The following is a 24,877-nucleotide window of genomic DNA, read 5'->3' as shown; positions in this document are numbered from 1 at the left end:
ACTCCACGGTTGGGGACCTCCCTGAGCCTTCTGCACGTCTGGGACACCACCACACGTCCCCAGACTGTCACTCCTACAAACTATTCTCGCCCCTCGTTCCCAGGTGCCTGGTCAAATGCCTCCTGCTGCTTTTGGGGACACCAGTCCCCTCCTCCACACCTTTCATGCTTTGAAGGCTGTCTCCTAATTTGCTGTTTGCTCTCTGCAGAAACTCTGTGTTGTGAATCATTAGGTCCCATGTGAACTTCTCTGCGGATTCCTTAATTAAAAAGAATGACTTGGATGCTTGCCACCCAGTTACCCTGCATTACGATGAGCCCCATTAAGTGGGATTACTGGCTGAGGACACAGCCACGCTCACTAAGCACTAATCTGGTGTTCGCAGCAGCACGGAGCTGCAGGACTTCTCAGGGCTTCCAAGTAACTCGACAGTCTTTGGTAAGGGGACCACCCACTGGGGGCCAGAAAGATGGGCTTTTCGTTAGAAATTGCACTGGACACTACATTTCACTGGTGTCCCTCATAGGAGCTTTCTGCCTGTGAGGAATGGGACAGGAAGCAAAAGGAAGTCACAGAGGACTTGGTGCAGCAAATGTCAGGCTGGCTGCGGAGCAGGTTCGGTCTCCAGCACGTCCAGCTAACAGTAGTATTTCTGGCTTGCAGTGTGAAGCACCAGCAGAAAAATGTTACAGGGAGGCCTCCAGGAAGAAAGCAAGTCAGAGAAAAGTTACTCTGTGACGAAGTTTCTTAGTGCTGAAACATCTTACTAACTTCTAAAGCCAAAGCGCAGTGGTAGTGTTAATGCCACTCAGGTGAAATATCCCACCTTCTTCAGGCAACCCTGGGGGAGTTGAAAATGAGAAAAGTTTCCCAAAGGTGAGTTCATAGATCACAAATGTGGAGATGGAAAGAATCTATTCAATCATCTATCCCATCTCTCTGCCAGTTCAGAATTACTCCCCATGATGTTTTTAACATAACTGCTTTTCTCATTTAAAAAAAAAAGGGGGGGGGGGGGGGCGGAGGGGAGAAATATCTAGAAATGGTCTATGAGATTTTCTATCAAAACCTGTTTGATTCCTTGACTAATTCTAGTGACTGCTGTTGCTTTGTTCAGACGAGTTCAGCATGTGCCAGGACGAAGGGTGAACTGATATTTTCTGGAGCAACTCTTCCACCATCTGCAACATCCAGCAATTGGAAAAATCCTCCCAATATTCGGGTTGCATCTGCATTTTCTTAACTGTATTCAAATTTTCCTCCCTTTGCATGAGACTGAGGAGTTGTTCTTCCATGGTGCTATTCTATGTGGTTATGGACTAGCCAACCTGGAAAGTGCTAGAGGTCCCCTCTATTTCAAATATTACATGCAGACTGAGACACACCTTTGCTAAAATAATGGAAATAAGCCATGAATCTAAGAAGTGGTTTGGACGGTGTAGTTATGAAAGAAATCATCCTATTTCACTATGGGGAAGAGGAGGACAAAGACTGTTTTTCACCTCTAACTGAGGATTCCATGAGTCTAACCTTATTTTTTCCCCAGTTTAATTTATGTCCTTGTGTTCCAGAGTCTGGATCTCTTTTAAACATCTGGTTCGACACTGCAGCCTGTTTCACCCCTAGCACAAGTTTCCTATTGCTCTCTCAGAGTCCAGATGTCCTGAGGCCCTTGCAGGGCTCCTTGATGATGCAGGTATTTGGGACAACACTGTCCATGCAAAAAAGTTCAGGAAACTGAAGAATACTCAGAATATCCTGTTAACACAGGTAAATGGTAACCCGTGCAGGGAGCAAGACTTCTCCCTGCTCACTCTGACATTGATGCTGCAGTGGGATGGGTGTCAGCAAGAGCCTGGCTTTGTATGGAGTCCACCCATTTTTGGCTTTGGGACACCTCAGCCCCTGCTCCAGACACTGTAGCCACTTCCACACTGCTGAGGTGTGAAACATTGGTTGTCAGTGTAACATCAGAACTGACAAAGCTGTATTTTTTCAACTTATAGTAACAAAAATCAAAAGCTTCTTGCTCTGCTCATCTCTTGCATTCCTCCCAGTGAAACAGAAGAATGTGTACAGAGAAGAGTCATGCAACAAGCTGTTGCATCAGCTTCAAAAGCAATGGCCCACACAAGCAAATTTCCCTACTATACAGTCTTGGCATTTAAGATTATTTAATCAAAGGTGGGACAAAGCAAGAGGTTTGTTTTTTTTTTTCCCAGAGAAAGCACTTCAGCCACTTCCAGAATGGGCCTGAGTTTTGACAGCAGTGTCTACCCACAGACACAAGGTATGAATTGCTTAATTATCTGTGAAGATTATGGGAGCCATGTCAGGCCTGACTCACCAGCAGTTATTTAAAAAGGAAAAACAAAAATGATTAGCAGCTTCTTTTGGAAAGTGGGCTATTCTAGCTTTCCTTCATGTGCACATGAGTATTGCTGTGTGTCTCCTGGCAGTACTGTGCCCATCCTCGCTGGTGTGCAATGGGCAAGGGCCAAACGAAACCCAGGGCTTGGGCATCACAGTGCTAACAACCTTCCAAGGGACAATGCAAAGAAATAGAAGAAAAGCTGGAAAACATGATTTCCTGAAAAAAAACCAAACCAAGCAAGTAAAGTCTTTGGGTTAAAAACTATTATTGTAGCACTAAGCATCTTTCCTTTATCTGATTTTTTGTAGAAAACTTTCAGCATTTCCAGAACTGCTATTAAAATGAGCAAGACCAAACAATACTCCATTTTGTGTAGTCTCATACTGCTGATAAGTGTTGAGCTCATTAGTGTGACTCTGAACACAAAACTTACCTGTTGGATGTCGTGGGACAGTGAAAGTGGCATGGTCTTGCTGATGAGCCTACAGTTTTGCACCAGTTGTAAGGCTCTTCTTCGTTGGTATAGTTTTTTCCTCCTCAGGAGAGGTAGATGCTATACTGGTACGTGTTACCACTAGTGAAGGCAGAGCTACACTTGTGGTGTCACCAAAGTAACTATGTCATTAAAAAAAGAAACCTGTCTCTTGACATAGATAGAGCGGTAAAAAAAATCCTACTTACAGAGGGGGCATAATTGAGAAATTGGGCTGAAAGCCTCAGACAACCCCTTCCTGAGATTTCCAGTGCTTTGGGAGTTTTGCAAATATTATATTTGAAAATAGCCTTCTTGTAGCATTTGAGTTCCTCCACTTTCAATCCCAGCAGATAGTGTGGAAGTGGGCGGAAATTTAACAGCAATAAAAAATAGCAGTAGTTGACTTAATTATTTTGATCTTATGAAAAAGTTGGGGGGGGGGGGGGGGAAGCACAGAGAAGTTTTTTCCTTTTATTTTCTTTCTTTCTTTCTTTCTTTCTCCCCTTCTTTCCCCGTCTCCTTCCTCCCTCCCTCCTCTCGTTCCCCCACCTTATTCCACACCCCAGCGGCCGAATCCCGCCTCCCCACCAGACGCCAAGCCCTTCTCAGCCCCCAGGGCCGCATCACTTTTTCCGCTTTTAATTCCTCCCACCTTTTCATTCCCTACACACCTCCCCCCCACCCCCCACCCCCCCAGTTTCTCACCCGCCCCGCCGGCAGCCGCCACTCACGGCGGGGCCGCCGGGCCAGGCCTCCGTCCCGTCCCGTCCCGTCCCGCCCGCGCAGCCCCGCGCAGCCTCCCGCCGCCCCGCGCCCGCGCAGCCCCGCGCCGCGCCCCGTCGGCGACTCGACAGCGCCACCCGCTGGGCGGCCGCCGGCACGGCGCCTCCGCGCAGCCCCGCGCAGCCTCCGCGGCTCGCCTCGGGCGGCTCTACGGCACGCAGCGGCTTCAAGGGCAGGAGAGGCCGCGCAGCTCCCGGGCGAAAGGCGCAGCGAAGCCCCTCCAGAGCCGGGCCTGGCCTAGAAAGCCTGAATATATACTGATAGAGCCGGCGCTTCCTCCGCGCCCCTTGCCCGCCACCCCGGGCCACGCAGCCCGGCGCGGAGGACACCGGCGAGACTCCTGGGCTGGCTGGGCTCCGTCGCAAGTTCCTGCTGGTTTTCTTCTGGGGGAAACAAGGCTGCGTCGGACATTTAACTTACGCGCACCCGAGTTTTAGTTACAGTACTGTGAGCTGGGCTGCAAAGTGAAAAGCTGGTAAAAGCCCGAGTAATCTTGTTTCAGTGCAGGCTGGTGCACATGCAGTTTCTGAGACCCTTCCTGGGTTGCCTGTTCCCATCCGGTGGCTCAGCCCAGGCCCAGCCTTGCCTTGCCCACGGGAGGGATCAGCCCAGGGGACGCAGCAGGGCCGGGGGCTCAGCAAGGACCACGGGAGGCACCAAGCGCTCTGGCAGCCGAGGTGCTCTCCGTCTGGGCCCACCAAACGGGTGGCAGCTCTCAGCTGTCATCTCTGCGTGCTGCAACTCCTCCTCTGCAAAACAGCGATACCTCCCACCGCCTCCCTGACGCAGAGCAGCGGGGCAGCAAACACGAAGCCACATGCTGAACTAAATATCACGTAGCTGCTCATTTGGTGAGCACTGTCCATTCTGTGCACGCAGTGGAGCAGGAGCCTTCAGATAAAGAGTTTGTAATGATGGAATTGAAAACTTTCACATTATGCCTGCGCAAAAGGGAGCGAATCAAAGGACTGGCAGGAAAACTTAGCTGTGACAACTCTTCTTTCCATTGCTTGCTTGATGCCACTGCCATAACAGCGCTCTTTGCATGCTGTCCTTCTGTAATGGCCACAAAGCAAGCTAAGAGAGAAACCAGAACATACTGTGGTGGGGTGCAATTATAAAAGAAGTTTTCCTAGAGCAGCTTTGGATGCTTTGCATGACATATTTGTAGCACATGCAAATTTGCACATAACTAAACACAAATTTAGCAACCTCTGAATTGTCTGGAAAGGCTCAGAGTGACACTCACTTCTAAGCAATGGGATATTCAGCTTAAAATTGTTAAAAATACTCAATTTCTAGCTGTGGTGATCCATCAGATATTGCACATTTAGCCTGGCATCGATCTAGGACCAAGTATTTGGAGTTGGCTGTGAAGGAAACACACTTTAATGTTTGACAAACAAGCAGCTGTGCTTGTTTGAAGCTGGTCAGCAATTTGGAAGGCTAAAGCAGTCCCAGAATAGGGGTTCACAAGCCCAGGTGCGCTGCTCCAAGGTGAATGACAGATGAAATTTATTACAGGGATATAAAAAGGTTACCTAGATGATAGGACTGGTCAAAGCAAAAACTAACACCTTCTGGAAAAAAATGTTCCAGACTTCTTTTCTGATTTAAATCTCAAACTATTTCAAGCAGCTAAACTAAAATACAGGGCAGTTAGCATGAAATTTATTTAGGAAAAAATATTTACTGAAAAATCATTAACTTTTTTTTCTAATTTATTTTTTCAGTCTTGAAATTTCATCAGTATTTAGATTTTGGAACTAAAATTCAAGTAGTTCTACATATGCAATAAAAAGAGTGTGTGTGTACATTTTTATTGCATTACTATATACGTTTTCTATTTTCCTGGACTACTTTGCCCCATTTGTTAACCTGAGCCTCATGTGCTGAGTATAATAGGAAAATACTTCTATCTGACAGAATCGTTGATACATTCATGCTCAGGGTTTCTTTGCCGGTTCAGCTTCTTATTCACTAATTTCCTGATGTAGCAAGTGTATCTTGTGCTTGAAACCTGGCATGCTGGTGGGAAACATCCTGATCCTTTAGATGCTGCTGTAGGAAGACCCAGTTGAAACAACAGAGTATGTGTTCAAGAAGGGCTGCTCACGTGAGTAAGGATTTGAGTCATCAAAGCCCAAAAGGAGTGGTAAGGAGGAGGAAGCTGTTTCATCAAATGCCTGGTAGCAGAAGATGTAAATACATAACCCAGACGAACAGGCTGATTTTGTGGATCATATGCACAGCAGTTGTGCTAAATTGGGTGGTGTTATTTGGAAAGCACAACAGAAAAGAGAAGACGCATACGGAGAGCTCTGAAACACAGATGCTCCAGAGCAGGATGTTGGGGTGGGTATATGAAATCACAGAGGTGCAAACAGTGTTCGTTCTCCATCTGAACCCAAAGTGGAGTATCTTAGCATAAAAAAGTGAGCTTTTTTAGGTGTGGCAGCAGTGTGTGTGACGCACGAGCTGGTGAAATAGCCACCATTGAGCGAGGGCAGCTACTTCTGGGCAGCAGGTTCCCTTGCACCATCCTTGGTTCCCGTATAGGAGGCAGGAAGCCACATTTCAGGCTATTCTCTCTGATGCTCTGATTTTCGTCTGCTGCATAGCAAACACGACACACTGCAGAGAGCAGCTCGCACCCCGGCTTGAGGGCTGCTCGTCATGGCGGGGATCTGCCAGCCTGCCAAGGCCACGAGGCCAGGCGAGCTATGAATCTCCACCCCAGGGGCATGTCGGATGCTCATATTTTCTACCACGCTTCATCTCGATTCATGTATGATGAAACGGGGCCTTGAGCCTCAAACATGCCATGGGGTAACTTGATATCAATGTGCAGCTGCACTGATCTCCTGAAAGAGGGTGAGTTGCACATTTTGCAATTAGGGTGAGCTAATTGTATGTGCACAGGCAGTTGCCACAGCTCAGCTGACGGGTGGTAACTTATTAAACCACAGTAATGTGAGCACTTTGAGTCATGAAACCATACCCAAAGTGTTTGCAGACTCAGGGCCTGAGAACCCATTGCCCTCCCATTCCGTTGCACCGTCATCTCGAGGACAAGGAGAGGAATTGAAAACCTGTGCTGTATAGTCCAATGCAAGATGAAGTTTCCCAAGGGATTCTTAAATTTCTAGCCAGAATTTCAAAGAATTTAACAATGTTTTCTTTTTAAATGACCTTGAATCAAAATATTCATTTTAAGTGGGAATGTTTGGGAAAGAAAGAGTTCTGGAAATTTTCAGCATAAACACCAATTCTTGTAAAAAACCATGAAAAGTCATATTCAGAAGGCCTAAATTTCCCCTAAGCCTCTGGGTCTTGTGTTTCTTACCTGCTAGGGATCTCTGCAGGCCTAGAGCTGTCCAGAAGGGAACTTGTACAATTTGGTGGAACTGTGGCCAGAGTATTTTTTTTAGACGTAATGTACTTTTAATCTGTAGCACTTGCTAGTTTCTTAGAAGCTTGAAGAGAAAATTACCTGCCAAATGCTTTCGTTCCTCTGTACTTGGTCATTAATTTTGTGCGCACGTGCATGTGACTGGGCAAAGAGAGTTGAAATCAGCCTGTTTGGTTTTTTTTTCAGAGCCTTCCCGATGCCAACCCTGTTAGCAACGCGGATGATGTGAGCTTTGACCTGGAGAGCATAGCTCAGATTCTGGCCCTGGTGAAGTCAACGGGATCTTGCTATTGATCTTCAGATCAGGATTTCAGCGCACTGAGCTGGACACGAGTGAGGGGTATAGAGAGTCCTTGGGGAAGCTTTTCTTTTAAATGACTTTTTAATGAAACTGGAGATAAAACCATATGTGCTCGGGGCTAATGCCCTGCTGAAGGAACGGGGACACAGACCCTGTAATAGGGTGCTTGTGTGTGAGAGCAGATTGAGTGAACTAATAGAAACAACTGTAGAAAGCCAGGGAGTGACCTGCCTAAATGGTGGGAAATAAAGAAACAGCCCCTCGCAGCCTGGGCGAGAGGGGTCTGGGCTGCGGTGGGTGGCTGTCACACCAAAGTGCGTGTGTGTGGCGGGGCGATGGCACCACTTTGCGCTCTGGAAAGCAGAGGGACCTCAGGGCTGCGGCTGCAGCTGCAGCTGCCTTCACCCAGATCTCCTCCCCTGGCCTCTCTGCTGCCCACATATCTCCTCCGAGGGGATAACATCAGAAAAATAGCCAAAAGACTCATTTCACAGGGCTTCTTCAGGCCTCTGTCCCTTTGCTATGAAGGGTGGTGCCCATGACAGCCGGTACACACTCACTAATACCTGTGTAGGGATGCGTATAACAACTTTGTGTGCATCCCCTCTGTTTGCTGCCTGCCATTATGCTCAGCGTTGCCCTGGAGATCACAACATTTCAGCAAACACCACTGTGTTCTGCTCCCAACGGGGCCCTTTTCCCTCTTACCTTGAGGGAGGGAGTCACACTTAAAAGAAAAAAAAAAGGAGATATCTGATGCTGGCCTGAACTTCATGTTTTTTCTTCCCATTTCTAAATGAATTCTAAGCTGAGACATCCCATGCAAAATTTCAACCCAGGGCAGTTGTCTGCATTCACACTAAGAACCAGTGAATAAGTGTTTTGAGGTAGCCTTAATTATAGCTGTGAGAATGACACCAGTGTAACATTTAAAGTGTGAACATAAAATATGGCAAATCAATCAGAGTATGGAACCACACTCGGAAAGTATTCAGCTGATGATGTTCACGATCACACATTAAAAAAAAAAAAAGGAAAAAAAATCACATGTGGAAATTCACTCCTCCAGCCAATGGAAAGAGATACTTTTCTATCTCATGGTCTACAAAATTCCCTCACCTACTACCCAAATCACAGTTAAAAGGAGCTTAATTTATCCCTTTGAAAAAAAAAAAAAGTTTTACAAGCCGTTATTCCTGCTCAGCAATCACACAGACATTAAATCTTATTGCAAAAAGAGGGGGGGGAATGCCTCTTCTCAGCATTACAGCTGCAGCTGTTTGACAGAAGTAAGTGACTTCATAAACCCTCCTGATTTGGCAGTAGGAGAGCAGAGTTTTATGCTGTCTGCTGCACAGTCACAGGGGCTGAGAAAGCTCTGCAAAGCAATCTTCACAAATGTTTCACCTCAGTTTATAAATACCTTTGCTTCACCGTGTTAATGCCTCTTTTGCTTTCCTTTCCATTCACCTCCACTGGATCATCTACCAAGACCTTTTATTGCTTTAAAGTGATTGATCCCACTGGTCCCACATATTTTTCTTCCTTTTTTTTTTGTTTTCTCAATGGAAGATACTGCACCCTCACCTTTCCATTGGTTTGTTGGCTTATTATGGTAAAATGCAGTAAAGATTTAGCAGGCTGTCTTTATTTGCAGCGTAATCAGGCTGTATACCTTCTCATGAGAGTCCATGCTTAAGCGCTATATTTTCTCTGTCTCTCTCAAGTGTCCACTTCATAAAGAATTACTTGAAAACACATTTTCCTGAGCTGTGATGAAAACAGAGAGATTTCTGATGGTTGTCTTCTCAGCCTCCACCTTTCTGTATTCATTTTGAGACCTTATTATTTAGGAATTAATTCCTGTTCCTCCAGAGCAACTTCTGGAGATGTTCCCAGCTCCCATTAACATGGCTTTGGTATGAGCGTGATATGAGAAGGCTATTCAGTACTTTGCAGGAACACCATCTCCATTGGGAAGTCTTCACTGATGTAAAGTCAGCAGGAACTCTTGCTCCAGTAAAATCTCCAGGATTCACCTTTCAAGTTATCTGTTATTTTTATAGGACCATCAGAGTTCATAGGCCTTACTCGTTCCTTGGCCAAGCAGCCTGCTGTTTCACATTGCCAGGAGATTTTGCAGGATTTGTCTCAGAGCAGATCGGACAGGGATACAAGAATCTGAGGGGAAAACTGCCAATGAACAAATGAGTTTCTCAATGATGGTCTTCAAACACTGGTGGGCTTCATGTAAGTCTCTCTCAAATTGTTGTCCCTCTCTTTGTAAAGCCATGTGACTACAGATGTTTCTAAACTCAATGCTATCCTAAAAGCAAACACAAAAAGAAGTGAGTGAAAAATAATACTCCCCAAGTTTTCTAGGCATGATTTTCTAAGCAGAAACTTCCTAATCATCATGAATGTTCATCTCTGATTTAGTGTGAAACATCTTCAGTTTTGAGATACATGTGGTGCAACCATTAATACTGCTGCAAGCTGTCTTGGCAGGAAGCCTTGGGTAGCAGTTTCACCTACTCACTTTTAAGGGGCACTTTCTTCCCCAGGCATCAGCAATTAATTTTTTTTTAGTTCTGTTTCTACCAGACAGACCTTTTGTAGGTGTCCTCAAGCCATTCAACTCCCCCTACCCTGACAGACAAGGGTAGGGCCTCAGGGAAATGTTATATCCAGACGCCTCTGGAGAGCTCCCAATGGCCCCAAGGGGACTTTGTGACAGCAGCCCTCGCTGAAGCGTCCCTTCCATGCAGTGTCCCTCATCTGTGACGTGACTGGGATCACCAGTGAGGCAGATGACCTCGACAGCTCTGCTGGTTGCACACCGTAACAAATTGTGAAGACTGCCCAGTCCCTTAGGTGTGGCATGGCCTGCGGCATGAGAAGTGCTGCTCTAACACCTGCCTGTGCTAGGGAAATGCTCTGCATGGGGCAAATGCATTCCTTAATGCAGTCAAACCAACATCGTATGTTGCAGCTCATGGAAACCCCTGCCTGCTGTGTTTAGAAAGAAGCTAAGTGGAGGCAGTTTTCCCATAAGGACCTGTAGCGCTGCTGGCTATAGGACCTTGCCTATGGCAGGGGCAACCTTCCGCCTGCCATCGAGCTGGGCCAGCACAGGTTTGTGAGCACTGCAAGGGGGTGCACACCTACTATGCACATTTACACAGCTACTAAAAGAAAACATTCCCCTCTACCCCCATCTGCTTCTACCTCTCCCTAAAAGAGGGGTAGGAGCAGATGGTAGAAGCAGAGCTTTAACTTGCAATGGTTCCCCAGCCTGGTTTGCTCTAGGAAAGGGCTGTGTCAGCACAAAGGGAGGGGCATCCCCAGTGCTGGGAATGAGCGTTTGGAGGTGAAGAGGACAAGACATCTTCTTCTGGCAGCAGGATCAGCCTCTGTCATCCTAAAATTTATGTGCAAATGTGGTCTCAGTCACAGCCTATGCCTTCGCGAAGTCTCACGTGCAATGAACGCTCCAGGACAAGCTTTAGGGGACGAGGGAACCTTCTCCTGTAGCATGTGGTACACACCAGATTTTGGCACGTCTTACCTCCTGCACTTGATGTATTTACTCTTTTAGTTAGTAGCAGCCTGTGCTTTTAGCTGAGAGGAAATTGAGTTTTAATGTTATTCTTAAAAGCATGAAGGTTCAGACTTATTGTGGGTTTCACCTTTGTTATTAAAAACAACAAAGAAACCAGTTTTAAAAACTCCATTTCACCTAGACAATCCCAGCTTCATAATGGTAACAGCAAAAAGGATTTGCAGTTGAAGGATTAAAATGCAGGTTAACATGAAAACCAGTGCTGAATGACTGCCCCAGACAGCAAATAGAAGGCATTCATTATAGAAATACCGAAACTAGCCATCCAACACCATTCTTGGGCCCTTAGGCATTGTACGATAGCGGTTGTGGGTCTGCTGTGGGCAAGGTGAACTCATTGCTCTGGTACGCCCCTGGGCTGAAAAGCCAGGGAGTCCTGAGTCAGGAGGTTAGCTGAAAAGCAGCCTTTTTCACATATATTTCCAAAGTTTCCTTTTTCAGAAAGATTTTGATGTTTCCTTTGAAGGTCACCTTTCAAATCTGTTCTGTAAAGTTGCCTTAGGTATAAAATCCTTACTCAAATATATTAAAAGGTCAAATAAATTGCACTAAGTAAACAAGCTAGCTTTGCTAGCTTTTGCAGGTGTCCAGCACATGGGAGCTTTAGGGTACATGACAGAGAATAAAAACTTGACTTATCTCTCTCCTCTCAGTAAAAGTGGGCAGTAACTAACTGAAGGAAAAGAAAAAGTTTCAGACTAAAAATTCTTTCTGTTTCAACTTCAGGAAATAGGGCCCTTGTGAGCCGAACTGATAGAGAGCAACAGCTCCTGCGGTACTTTGCCATTTAAGAGAAGGTAACAGGAATATTTGCAGTCATTTGCTTTTAAGTGTTTTCAATTGCAGGACAGGAGCAGATCCTCCCTGCAGCTTTCATTTGTCAAGATCCATATGTTTAGACAGATGAGTTCGTAAAGAACCTCCCCCAGAATAAAAACAGCATGGCCTACTAGTTTCAAGGCTCTCTAATTTATGGCTTAAAATTTTCCACTGCTCTGGGTCTGTTTCATGCAGTTGTCAATCAGTGGTAGGCTGAAGTTTCAGGATGTTTCTGATGGCCAAGCTTTTATTTTTGAACGTTAACATAAGATTGACACTATCCACCAAGTTGCTTTGCGTTTGTGAAGAGGCCACTTTTATAAAGGCTTCCTTAGAGAAGATACAAACTGCTTTCTTCCATCTTTTATTTTACTCAGAGATGCCAACCTGACCCATCAAACAGATTCCTACAGCTGGCTCTTACAGACGGCTGCCTTTTTCTTCAGCGTGCTCAAATTTTAGTCCCTGGCCCGCTGCCAACCCTCAGCATTTTTTCTTAATCTCCATGCGCCCTGGTAGACAAAATTTCCACTGAAGGCAGAGTGGCAGTGGTGGTGCCCTGGTCCAGGTGCTGGATGCTCTCCATGATCAGTGGGCCAAAATCTGGGAGTCGGGGCTGGAGTGCCAGAGCTCGTAATGTCCATTCCTGGTAACTCAGCGCCTCCACCCCCACTGACCTATTTTATATTTTTCCAGTATAAATTCTCAGGATAGCTCAACTTCTGGAGGAATAAAATGGTCATTTAAGAAAGTGATTCCTGTGGTATTCCTTGGGCGCACAAAAGTCTAAGCTGGCACTTTTTCCCAGAGGCTCTGCGTGTGGTCAGTGGGGAGCAATAGGAATGGTTTATCTGACCCATCTTAGATGGCCTTAGATGTGCCTCTTTCTCTCTGATGACCCTAAAGGGAACACGGCTTGAGCAGCTCAGTCTTTGGGAAACCTCCATGGGGCAGATAAGCCCTGCCTCAAGTCTGTATCGATCTCTCACCTGCTGTTTTCTAAAACCGTTGCATTTGGAAGATATCTCCTAAGACGTATGCTACTGAGAACGGTGGAGTTGTTAATAATTTCTTGTAAAGTTACTATTCCTGTGGAAAAAAAAATCCCCCAAGCCCCTAATGTAGTTCACTCTGCGGTGTGCTGCTGCAAAGCCTTTTTCTAACACAGCAGGTGCAGATGCATGCGGAGCGCAGCACTATCATATTAATAAAATGGAACCGCCTAAGCATATTTCCTCTGAGCTTCCAGAAGGATCTTCGAGGCAATTCCTCACTTGAAGAACTTCAAATTGTCCATTTGTCAGTATTTAAAAAAATATCCGCACAAACGAGTATTGATGCCTACAGCTTGCAAATAACTTTATGGAGGGTGATGCAATTTTTTCCAGGATCACTCTTCATATTAATTACTTTAAAAAATGAACATTCAAAGCTATTAGGTCCAGGAACAACTTCATAATATCAGTGGCTGCAAAATGAAAGACGTGCATGCTGGCACATTTGTTCAATCCGTGGTGGCAAGCAGGGACTCTGCTGCTGTTTTATGTGAATTCTAATGAAAGCAATTTATTTTGTTTCCGTCACCCCTAAGCCATTATTTATGAACCAGTCTTCAGATCTCTCGCATAAAGAAGAACGAGTCGCTTTGGTACTGAGAACTGATCTCTAATTTGTGTCAGGAAATCAGCAACCAGAAAACAAGCTTATTAACTACCATTAGAAATGGCATCTAGCAACAGCCACCCGATCCATATTCTTCCTCCAAAATGTGCAAATCCCCCGGGTGAAGAGGCCTGGGCTTACACTGTGCTGAGCAGCCGGCAGAGATGCCTGGCTGCACCAGCCCTCGCTGCTCTTCTCCTGAGGAGCAGGACATCTCCAGATCTTCAATACACCTGTGGCCAAAGTCAGAGATGCCCGATGCTGTGCTGTTGTTTGGCCTGCAACGAACTTGTGGTTTCTGTTTTATTCCCCAGGGATGGGTCTCAATATAGTAGGGAAAAAAGCCTGCGGCTGGCACTGCTGCGGGCAGGCTTAGCAGAGGCAATTCGCTATCCCCCTGCCTGCCTGCATGCCTGCCTGCCTGCCTGCAGGAAGCCTGGCAGGGCTGCCTTCATGCCATCACTTGAGTCCTGGAGATGTGACTAACTCTCGGTACAAATTAAGTGCCACTGGGCTGATTTCACAGCAACTGCACTGTTTCACCCTGACGGGAGATCCAGGGCAAGGGGACTACAGGTGGATGTGCAGGTCTGCTGATGCTGCTCCTTTCAGCTCGGCGTGCTGAGCCTCCCGCCCCGACCTTCTTCCTCCGCACTGGGCAGAGCAGCAGCACTGTAGCGCAGGGGCAGGAGAAACTTGCACAGTCAGAAGTTTTTTTATTATCCCACCCTGCCAATCTGGCACCTTTTAAGGACACTATTTTCTTTTCCCGCTTAAAGAAAATACCATGACTGTTTTGCAAATGGGATGGCTATTTTAACTTCTTAGCGTGATTTATATTCCATTCCCCGCTGGCTGCTGTCGAGATTGGCCCAGTCCAATCCGCTACACATTTCTGATTTAGTACTGTCCTCGCGACCCCTCAGTAACTTCAGCACAGGAGGCAGGATGTTATCAAAAAGCTGGAGTAATGCATAGCTGCACCTGAGTACAGCCAGGGCAAGACGCACGCTGCTATTTCAGGAAGCTTTTATACCTTGTATTTTTCCTTTTCAAATGCACTCACATTGCTGCTTAAAATACAGAATCTCTGTCAAAAAATAGGCCATTCTGTTCACCTTGGTAGTGTGTAATTACGGGAGAGAGAAAACGCGGACATTATTACAGGGCGTCTTTGTGGAGGCAGAAGGTGCGAGGAGTTTGCTTGTGGGTGCGATGCCAGTAAACATCTGGTTAGGCAGCAGGGTGATGTGGTCGCCTGGTCCTGGGACGAGGGGAAAGAGCCCCCTCACCCTTCCCCATCTTCACACAGACCCTTTGGCTAAGCAGTCTCTTTGCAGTCGTACCACAGGCAAAATCAGTAACAATGCGCTTGCTGTCGCTAGCAAAGGATTTGCTCCAAATTCTTGCGAGTGTGTCACTTTTAATCAGAAATTAACACCCACCTTTTAATTGCTGAGGACTAGCACTGTCTAACGGGCACTGCAGTGGAGCAGAAAATGTTGTTCCCCATACCTACAGGGGATGGGCTATTTCAGTGTTGTCCTTCCCGTTCCTTGGATCTATTTTTTCTTCAAGCCTATGTCTATCTGTTTTGGGACCATTTTATAGAGTGATTTTTTGAACCAGTTCAGCTGATAAACCAATACTGATACCATACACCAATAGAAGGAAAACAAGGAACAACCCTAAAACAAATGGAAAACAGGAAAGTCAGGATTGTCAAGAAGGAACTAAAAGAGACGTAACCATAACAATAAATGAGAAGTATCAAATACTGACTACTAGCATGAGTGAGTATCTCTGAGACATAAACCCAGAGCTTTCCTTCAAAAACAGTGAGTGTAAGGACATGCTACCAAGGGCTGCCATTTTGAAGGGACTTTGGCCAACTCATTGGCTTAGAGCTTATTTTTAAGGGCTTGTCCACCTGAATTTATGAACAGGTTATAATATAAATGGATTCCTTGGAATCCAGTTTACTTCAAAATCAAATCTGCAGCAGTGAAACTACTTGCAATTAAAGGAGTCAGTTATCCGTGACACAGGGTCTGAGGAAACCTAGTGCAGAATTTATGTACCTTCATTGCAGAATTTATGTAACTTCATTGCAGAAGGGAAAAGGGGAAAGTCCCAGAGCTCAATGGGTCGTGATAATGGGTTTTCAGTGAAAAAAGGACCTAACTTAGCCTCAAGTAGAATAGGAAAATCAGAATCCAAAGTAAACTGTATTCCCAGTGGTATCTAAACACATGCTTTCATACAAGTAGATATTGAAGTAGTTCTGGGAAAGAAGAGGAAGAAAATAAAACCTTCGTTGAGGTGGCTGTATTTCATCAAGCTAGCATTTGTTTGTACAAAAAACAAATGTCATTAGCCTTGTTTATATTAAATTACAAGCAATGAAGAAGTCTTACTGGAAAACTGGTATTGCAGAAGTCCAACCTGTCACTGTACTCTCATTTTTGAAGAATAATGTCTAATAATTTCATTTGATTTTTAATACACTCTTTTTACATAATACTGTCCTGGTTTTGGCTGGGACAGAGTTAACTCTCTTCTTAGTAGCTGCTACAGTGCTGTGTTTTGGATTTAGGGTGAGAATGATGTTGATAACATGCTGATGTTTTAGCTGTTGCTAAGTAGCGCTTATCTTAAGCCAAGGACTTTTTAGTTTCCCATGCTCTGCCAGCAAGCAGGTGTGCAAGAAGCTGGGAGGGAGCAGAGCCGGGGCAGCTGACCTGAACTAGCCAAAGGGGTATTCCATACCATGGAACGTCATGCCCAGTATATAAACTGGGGGGAGTTGGCCGGGAGGCGCGGATCACGGCTCGGGAACTAACTGGGCATCGGTCAGCGCGTGGTGAGCAATTTCATTGTGCATCACTGGTTTTTTTCTCCCCCCCCCCCTTCCTTTTTTTGTTATATTCCTTTTCATTACTATTATGATTATTATATTTCATTATTACTATTCTTAGTATTATATTGTACTTCAGTTATTAAACTGTTCTTATCTCAACCCACGAGTTTTACTTTTTTTTTTCCCTTTCCTCCTCCTCACCCCACTGGGAGGGGGGAGGGGGAAGCGGCTGCGCGGTGCTTAGTTGCTGACTGGGGTTAAACCACGACAAATACATAGCTTCCAATATCGTCCCTTCCATCTCCGGGTGTATTTTTTCCTAGTGGGCTCTTAGATGGATATTCCTGGAGACTGAAAATGTTTGGACCCAAATGTTCAAAAGTTGCTTCTGATTCTTGGTGACTGAGTTTATGATTAAGTCGTATCTTGACTTGAGATAGCTTGGATTTGATTTTTAACAAATTGTGAACAATCACAAAGCCAGCTGGACTCAGTACATTGATCTAGCACACATGAAAACAGTATCTTGCAATATCTCAAATTCATCAGCAAGATACTGAGAAACCAGAAGTCATAGCAAAATTTTGTTCACAAATATTTATCCACCAGATGAGACTTTAAGTGGTTACATCTTTGCTGCTTCAGTATCCCCCAGCTTCCCACATTGTGCTGGTCTGTGCTGGGAAGGTTGGCATAAAAGAGCAGATTCTTGTTTTAGCTTAGCTGGCCCAGGAATTGGTGTCTACTACTAATGGGGCTTCTGTGGCATGCACCTTTGGTACTAAAAGTTGGATAAGAACTGCCATCTTGTTCTACATGGTACACCCAAGACTCATCATAAGGTAAAGATCTTTTGGGCAATGCCAAAGTAAACTGACTTGGAACAAGACATAGGAAACATATTGGACTCCAACAACTAAACCCATGAATTGCAAGCCCATACCTAGGCTTTTTCTTAGACTTCTTCCTGCGGTAATATGCATAACCATTGTATTTATCAGAAAATTGAGGATTTTTTCAGGTATATGTTCATTGGGTCTTATACACTGGATATATAGTGTGTCAGTCTGGAACAGGTGTGGGCTCTGTGGGTCGGTCATGTTTCACTTGGAGGTTACTGGTCATCTCTGCATCTTGTGTTGTTTTTTGGCTCTTTTAGAACTGCAGAATAGCTTTATAGTTTAAGACTTTATGTGTGTTTATAGAAATTTAGACATACAAAGCTGGCTTCTGAGAAAGCTCTAAATAATCTTTCCAGGCTACTCAGCATGTGAGTAAGCCTTCATTCTACCAAAATGTGTTTTTATCCCCTGAACCCCTGTGATGTAACTACACTGAACTGTCAGTAGGCTTCTGTTTTGCAGGCTGTAGGCTTAAATTACTTAACTGAAAATTAATGTAAATGAAACTCTTCCAGTCCCCATGGCAAGACCCAGCGTGTGCAATTATGGGTGCAGTCCACTGCCCTTCCACCAAAAGCCCGAAATAAGTGTACTTCTGACTCTCTCTTACTTACTTTTGGGTGGAGAGGAAGAGGATGCTGCCGTAGGAGAGGGAGCAGGAGAGTCTGTTCTACTTGTACAAGCTGGGAAGTTGCTTCTACTAGTCGGGACATCTTGCTGCGCAGAGCTGTCTCTCGAAGCGTCTCACACCTCGCCAGCCCTGGCCGGGCCAGCCCCTCTGGCCTGGGCTCACTTGGGCTGAGAGGAGATAGGTCTCCACTCTCTTCTCCTTCCTTAGGGCTTTTCCCTGGGGCTTTCCTCTCTTCCTCCAGCTCCTGAGCCCCACCAGGCTCGGACACCTCCATCTCCTCTCCCAGGCTGTGCCAAGCTGGGCCAGACCTGCCAGCGCTGAAGGTTTGGGTGTGGGAAGGCTGCGGGGGGCTGCGGGGAGGATGGGGGGCTGTGGCAGCCCGAAGGGTGCGGAGAGCCCCTGCCTGGTGCCCGATGGACACAAGCAGAGCGGCCGGACTGGCCATCAGCCTTCCCACCTCCCTTCCTGCTCCAGACCTGGGTGCGGCTTTTTAAACCCGGTTTAGCCCCTTCCCACCCTCTTCCCTCTTATCTCTGGCCCCGTGGTGGGTGGCCACCCGCCCCACCGCCTCTCTAGCCTCCCCGGGCTGGCTTTGGCAGGTTGAAACCTGCGGGTCCCTGGGAGGGACGGGCGGGTGGGTGCAGACCTTGGGGCCGCTGAGCCTTTTGCACAAGGCGGTGTAAATCCTCCCATGGTCCCTGCTGGGAGTGGGCTTGCCAAGGCTGGCCGGTTCGAGGGGGTGGGGTGCGCACGGAGTCAGCCCTCCGGAGGCTGCGTTATAAAGCTCGGTGCTGAAGGATTTTACAACGTGTTTCGATGTGCAATTTAAAAGGAGGGCAAGGGCCAGGAGCAAAACCTTTCATTCCAAACCCCTCCCGGTTTCAGGGATGTTCGGGGCAGATCTGGTTAATAGTCCTGCATCCCGTGCCAGGTGCCTCCCAGTGACATCCACACCGAGAGGCAGAGACACCTGGAAATGCCCAGCCGGGTCCAGCCGTCAGGGTTTCCATCAAAAAGCTATGGCTGCTGATAAGTCAAAACTTCTCAGCCTACCCTCAGTTTTATTACTAGTATTATTATTATTCACAACCCCAAAATGCATCAAATGCATCCAAACCTGTCAAGCTGACAGTACCACATTTGGAGCATGGAAAAAAGAAAAAAAAAGATCTCAAGTAGGAAAACAGTGGGTTGGAAACGGGAAGGCTGAATGAGCCCCACCTGAAATAACTCCAAAAAAAGGCATTTCTGGCTTTGGCAAGTCAGCCAGAAGGATCCTATATGTTTTTGTATATGGTTCCCAGAGGATTTAAAACTGTAAGATTTGATGCTAAACCTATTTCTGTGCTGTGAAACCAGGGACAGCTGTACAAATATTTGCTGTTTTTAATTAAACCTAACATTGCTACTTCCTTCATTTAAGTTAGGTCAAAGGACTGGCAATTTAATGCTTTGATAGATGAAGAAAAACAGTTGTGGGTGTTGTGTTTTAGAAATATGTTATAAAATAAGAAGTCTGAGGGAAAAGGCCTCAGAGGCTATAATAGCTCTACCCTTGTGCTTTCTTCTCAGAGATGTTTTCCTTCTTAAATATTTTGCCTTATCCATATAGCAACTGTTTCTACTGTAATTCTGCTCATTATTTTTCCTTGAAAGACTTTTATCTAAACTTTCCATTTGCTCCCTAGTTAAACTTTAGGTAGCATTCTCTCGGCTTTGTATTCTTTATAAATGTAGGTAGATCTGCTTTGTTAGGGGGAAATGAGGAAGGCCGTGCCTCGTCCCACTCTCTTTGGACCCCCCTACATTGCCTCAGTCACTGGGCAGAACATCTCACAGCAATTCCCTCTGGAGAAGTGCTGGTCTTTTTCCTGCTCTTCAGAGCAGGGCTTTACTGTGACCATCTCTTCCAAAATCAGGTGTATCAATCCCATCTCAGGGCTAGAGATAAACTATATAGTTCGGAGACCCATTTTTTGCTCACACAGCAAAGACCAAAGAGCGCCAAGCTGGGACTAGCAGGGGAAAGTTCTTATTTCAGCTCCATGGCTGGTTTGCTGCTTGTCCTGGGGCAAGTCCCTCAGTCTTCCACTATGGGAAATGAAGATAATGATGCTGACTCCCATGGTGACGTGTTTTGGGACTCGTACAGTAAAAGAGCCAGGTATTAGAGTTCCTCGGGCTTTTAGAGGAGGGCAAAGATGACTTAGAATTAAGCAGGAATTTCCCCCAAATTGTCTTTTTGTCAAAAATTCTGGATTCATGAACATGCACTGTCTGCTGGAGAACATCTGTTTTCATCATTTTTTGTTTAAAAATCAGGAAAAAATGTTTAGAAAGTCAGAATAATGCATTTAAACACCTAAGCATATATTTAGAAGTTTTATTTTTTTAATGCGATTTTTTTCAGTCTGTTTTTAAGCAAAGGTATAGACAAAAGGCACCAAGGAGGAGTTAGATAAGTGCTTTGCTTGTATTGATGCATATTTTGTGTTTTGGGTTGGTTTAGATTTTAATTTACAAAAATTTTTGAGATTTCAACTTTTCGTCCTCAGTGAAAAATCTCAGATTTTCTGTGGAAAAAAAAAGCGCCATTTCTTCCCCTTTGGTACATATAATGGAAAGAATGGAGTGTTTGTCCCTTCTACCTAGTTTGTTTTTTCTGCTTTAAAAATCACATCTCACTGTGCTAAGTGAAATTAGTATTATAGGATTTAAAGATCTTCAGTATGTTCTCAGTAAAGTTCTTTTTGTTATTATTATCAATGTTAGCATTATATTACTACTACCAGCAGTTTTATTGTTGCTGCTGTAGTGGTGCTGAGCATTACTATTGATTTTAAAAGAAAAAAGCTTTTTTCCTAAAGGTGTAAACCTCATCCATCATTTGATAGACATCTGTCAGCAGATAGACCTCTGTTCCTTCCTATAGGGGACTAATCAGACTAGCCTGGCATCAGTGCAGGACCCGTGCCAGGCACACAAACCAAACTGCAAATGCGGTAAAAGAGTGGAGAAGTGGGTACAGGAGTGTGGAGAAGAACACACAGATTTGCAGTGTATCATCAGCTTGCTCACTTTCTAAGTGCTAGAAATCTGGTCTTCTTAGGCGGTCTGAAGTTTTGAGGTAGATTAACATTTTATAAATTTTTTTTTATACAAAAACATAAAAACCTCCAAACCCTCTAACAAATCCTTATCAGGAATTTTCTTAGAGAAATATTATACATGGACAATTGCAAAAACGAGAAGTGGAAGTCTGTCTTTGTTTCCAACATCTGCCTCCCTATCTGCTCATTGTCTATCTATGTACCATGTGGAGCCCTGAAGATATTGAGCCATGGGTCAAGTAGAGAGTAAACCAAGAGGAGATATATCACGACTTCATGCTAAAGAAATCATATGCTGTGACATCTACCTTCGTTACCGCTAGTGCCTCTCACCTTATAACTAAAACCATGGCAGAATGGGTCTGTTAACTGTTTTTAACAGGATTCTAGTGTGTATCCATAAATCCAGAGGTTCTCTTCCTGACACTGCTGCTGTCCCATTTGCTTTGCCAAGTATGTCTGAAGGGGCAGAAATGGATGTAGGAGCTTTTGCCCCCCACTCCAGGATGCATAAGGAAAAGCCAAGTTTGTCCCTACTGTACTTCTGCTATAATTGAATGTATTTTTACAGTCAATGAGTTTTTCTCAATGAGTTAACCATCCTTTCAGAAAAATAAGATGAATAGCTGCTTATTTTAATCTGGCAGTGCTTTGAGCAAATACAGCATTTTTTCTGTCTCATGTAGCTCAAGGCTAAAAACCCAAAGAGCAAGAAAACTCCTCTTCCCCTCCCCTCCTTCCAAAATGAAAGTCAAGGTTTTGTGGGATTCAGCAGAATCCATGGGATTTATGTTGCACCTGTTGAATTCTCACAAGAAGTATCAATTAAAACATTGTGACTTTGGAAGGAACATAGGAAATCTGCAGGGAGACTCGAGCTCCGTGTCTTTTCTGCACCTGCAGCGATCTGCTGTCCCGGCTCAGTGCCTCTCGGGTAAGGAGGGGCTGTCGGGCCGGTGCCACGCGCTGCTCTGTCTCCATCGACGTGCGGGGAGAAGCCCATTTCCCCCATCTGCGCCGTGCTCACTGTTTCTTGTTTGAGTTGGCACCCGCCGACGGTATCGGGACAATGAGGCCTTGCAGACATAGTGCTGGAGCGTTCGGTGGCACAGATTTGGGATGCTCTCGCTGCTCTCAAGTGTCTGGACTGCTAGGGGGGGAAGGGGAGGCTGAGATCCTGTAGCAGCTAGCTCCAAAGGCCAATCAAACCTGATAATCCTTTTTAAAAAGCTTGAGTGGCTGTGAGTCTGTAAGCCTTTGTCCCCAGCTGGTGATAGTGGGATTTACCAGGAATGGTTGGGTTCTGCACTGCTGTTGGTTGCTGCTGTTGCTGTTTGCACCTAACAGTGCTGGTGGGATGGCCCTGGGGGAGCAGGACCTTAGGGAGCACCCAGGCTCAGGAGAGACAGCGCATCCAGGAAACGTGCTACATGTGTTCCCAGAATGTGTTGATCTAATTTGAACTTGATTAGGTTGTCCTAATTACTTCTTTTTCTTTTCCTTTCATTTTCCTTTCCTCCTCTCCTCTCCTCTCCTCTCCTCTCCTCTCCTCTCCTCTCCTCTCCTCTCCTCTCCTCTCCTCTCCTCTCCTCTCCTCTCCTCTCCTCTCCTCTCCTCTCCTCTCCTTTCTTTTCCTTGTGAATGTTATTAAGAACTCTGGACTGTTGTGGAGATAGAATAAACACTTATAAAAGATATAAGCCTTTCAGCTTCAAGGCAAAATCCAACCAGGAACTGATGAGAATTAGGAAGAAACTTGTCTCTGGGGAGAATGCAATTGCATTGTGTCCCTTCATCGTACGCCCTGCGCTTTTCTTGGGAGACTTCTGGTGCTCAGTATGGGCAGAGGACGGATGTATAATCTGATCCACCAGACCCACTAAATGATCTAGGTTTCTAAAATTCACTGCTACAAGTAAGTAGTTTTTAGGGCAACCCCTGCTCTTACCTACCATAGTGGAGGAAGGGTTTCAACTCTCATCTCTTACAGGTGCGGCCTCCCTATGAGCTGAGAAGCTCTTTGGGGAAATGTTGTATCCCTTGTCTTCAAGCTGTGCTACAAGAGGATTCAATGCCTCATTAGGGAAATACAGCCTGCAGAAGGAAACATCATTTTGTAGCCCTGCCATTCTGGGGGAAAGCAGGTTCTGGCTCCTGGCCATGTCCCAGGGCTGTTTGGCCTGGGACAAAAAATTGGGTACAGTCTATACAGGGTAATGGGAACAAGGATTTGGAGCCTGCCTATATACTGCCCTCCTTTTACCCTAGCTGACTGCCACAAACAATTATTTGCTCTCTACTTGTACTAATTTCTGGACTGGCAAAGTATCTCCAGCAACGTGGCAGCAGGAGGGGGAAGGACCATGGAGTGGTGTGGAGGGCACACTCCTTGGAGCCCTCACAAGGGTAAAGCAAGTAGGACATTCCTGTTTGCCAAGGGCAAATATACCTGGGCTCTGCTGCTGCTGTTGCCATGTGGGGAGGTGGGCAGCAGGAATAAACATTTCACTTATCCCTGTGCTGTGGGAAATAGGAGTTAAAATCCCCTCACCTAGATGTACCCAGACCTTGGTCCCTCCCTTTCCTGGTGGGGATATTAACTACCAGACTAATCAACAAGGCAGGGCAGGAACCGTGGGGATGAACACTGCTGAAAAAGAGAGGGTCAAGGTGGAGCTTGAGCACTGGCCCCTCATCACCCACACTGCTAAACCGCTGCTTCGTCCTTCCTCATTAGCAGCTCTGCTGTAAAACCACCCAAAAAGCTACCAGTTTTCTACCAGTAGCTACCATCATTATAAAAAGGAGGGTGGAAGCTACTGCTGCCCAGCATGAAGGTGCTGGGGGGTGCTTTGCTGCCGTGCAACTGCCCATGGGGAGGAACCCCATGGGTATTTAGGCAGAGAAATACCTGGATAGTGGATATTAATGGAGCTTAGGCATAAGCCAGGCGCTGAGCAATTACAGATGCTCAAGAAACTTTCAGACCCGTGTAAAATGCTCATGGATAACATGCAGAGGCTTTCAGGAGCATAGTTTTGAGCACAGGCATGTGATTTCTGCCATTTAATTGTCCATTGCTTTGCCTGGATGTTGAACCTAAGGACAGCTGTACTGGTTTAGATCAGAGTACCCCAACCCCATATTCTGACTCCAAAAGTAGCAGGGGATACCCCCAGTGTTTTCCCTGAATGAGGCTCATCCCCAGCATTTTGGGTGTACTCACCTTGCAGCTGTCCCCAAACCAGGCAACTCATCCGCCTGAATTGTGGCAATGGGGGACCACATTCATGGTCTCCCCCAGGGAAAAGGAAAACAGTGGTCACAATGGGATGTGTGTTGATGAATGAGAACAGGCAAGTAAGCTGTAAAGTGTTTCCACAGCCTCTGACCATTCTCAACTAGAGGCATTTTTTTGTGCCTGTGATGTTTTTTTTGTTGAGTAACCCATAGTGGATCCCTCTCCAAGTGCTTGTCCACTCTCCCTTTAAACCCATGCAGCCACAGTGTCTTCTGGCAACAAAGGACATGCCTACTTGCTGCTTGAAGAATCACTTCCTTATGTTTGTTTTCAACCTGGCTCCCTTATAGCCCCATCGGTCTTGTACTGAAAGGGACAAGTGAGAAGTCAATCCTCCATGGCAGCCAGCATTTTGCAGACCTCTATCATATTTCCCCTACTGCTCCTTTCCAGCCTCTTCCCATTCTCCTGCTACAGGTTAGTGTCCCCACAGAGGGCCAGCTGGGATCGTCCCTTGTCCTGAAAGCATAGAGCCAGCCCAGTTCACTTTTACAAAATGATGAACACCTGAATTAGCGTGGGTGGCTTAGCACTGGCACGGTGGAGACAACCCACGTGGCCGGTTCTGCTGGCTCAGCTCTGGGGTTGGGACTCTGCAGCCGAGGGCCAGGCGCAGCAGCTGGGC

The 24,877-nt window shown here is 45.8% G+C and overlaps 1 protein-coding gene across 1 annotated transcript; it reads right to left on the bottom strand.

Annotated features, from left to right (window-relative positions):
- Positions 1-9,464: 9,464 nt before the first annotated feature.
- Positions 9,465-18,286, bottom strand: DLEU7 (deleted in lymphocytic leukemia 7). The gene is made up of 2 exons (XM_050915149.1): positions 17,825-18,286; positions 9,465-9,671 (listed from the first exon to the last, which is right to left on the bottom strand). The coding sequence occupies exons 1-2, from the start codon at positions 18,284-18,286 to the stop codon at positions 9,465-9,467; spliced, it is 669 nt and encodes a 222-aa protein (XP_050771106.1).
- Between the last annotated feature and the right edge of the window lie 6,591 nt (positions 18,287-24,877).

Source organism: Gymnogyps californianus, chromosome 1, assembly GCF_018139145.2.
Source record: "Gymnogyps californianus isolate 813 chromosome 1, ASM1813914v2, whole genome shotgun sequence".
Classification (NCBI taxonomy): Eukaryota; Metazoa; Chordata; class Aves; order Accipitriformes; family Cathartidae; genus Gymnogyps; species Gymnogyps californianus.
This window is presented reverse-complemented; position numbering and strand designations above follow the sequence as displayed.

Excerpts from the sequence above, each read along its gene's own strand:
- DLEU7 (XM_050915149.1), bottom strand. The coding sequence starts at position 18,286 with ATGGCCAGTCCGGCCGCTCTGCTTGTGTCCATCGGGCACCAGGCAGGG. Across the intron at positions 9,672-17,824 it reads CTCTTCCTCTCCACCCAAAA|GATAGCATTGAGTTTAGAAA; the intron begins GTAAGTAAGAGA and ends GTTTGCTTTTAG.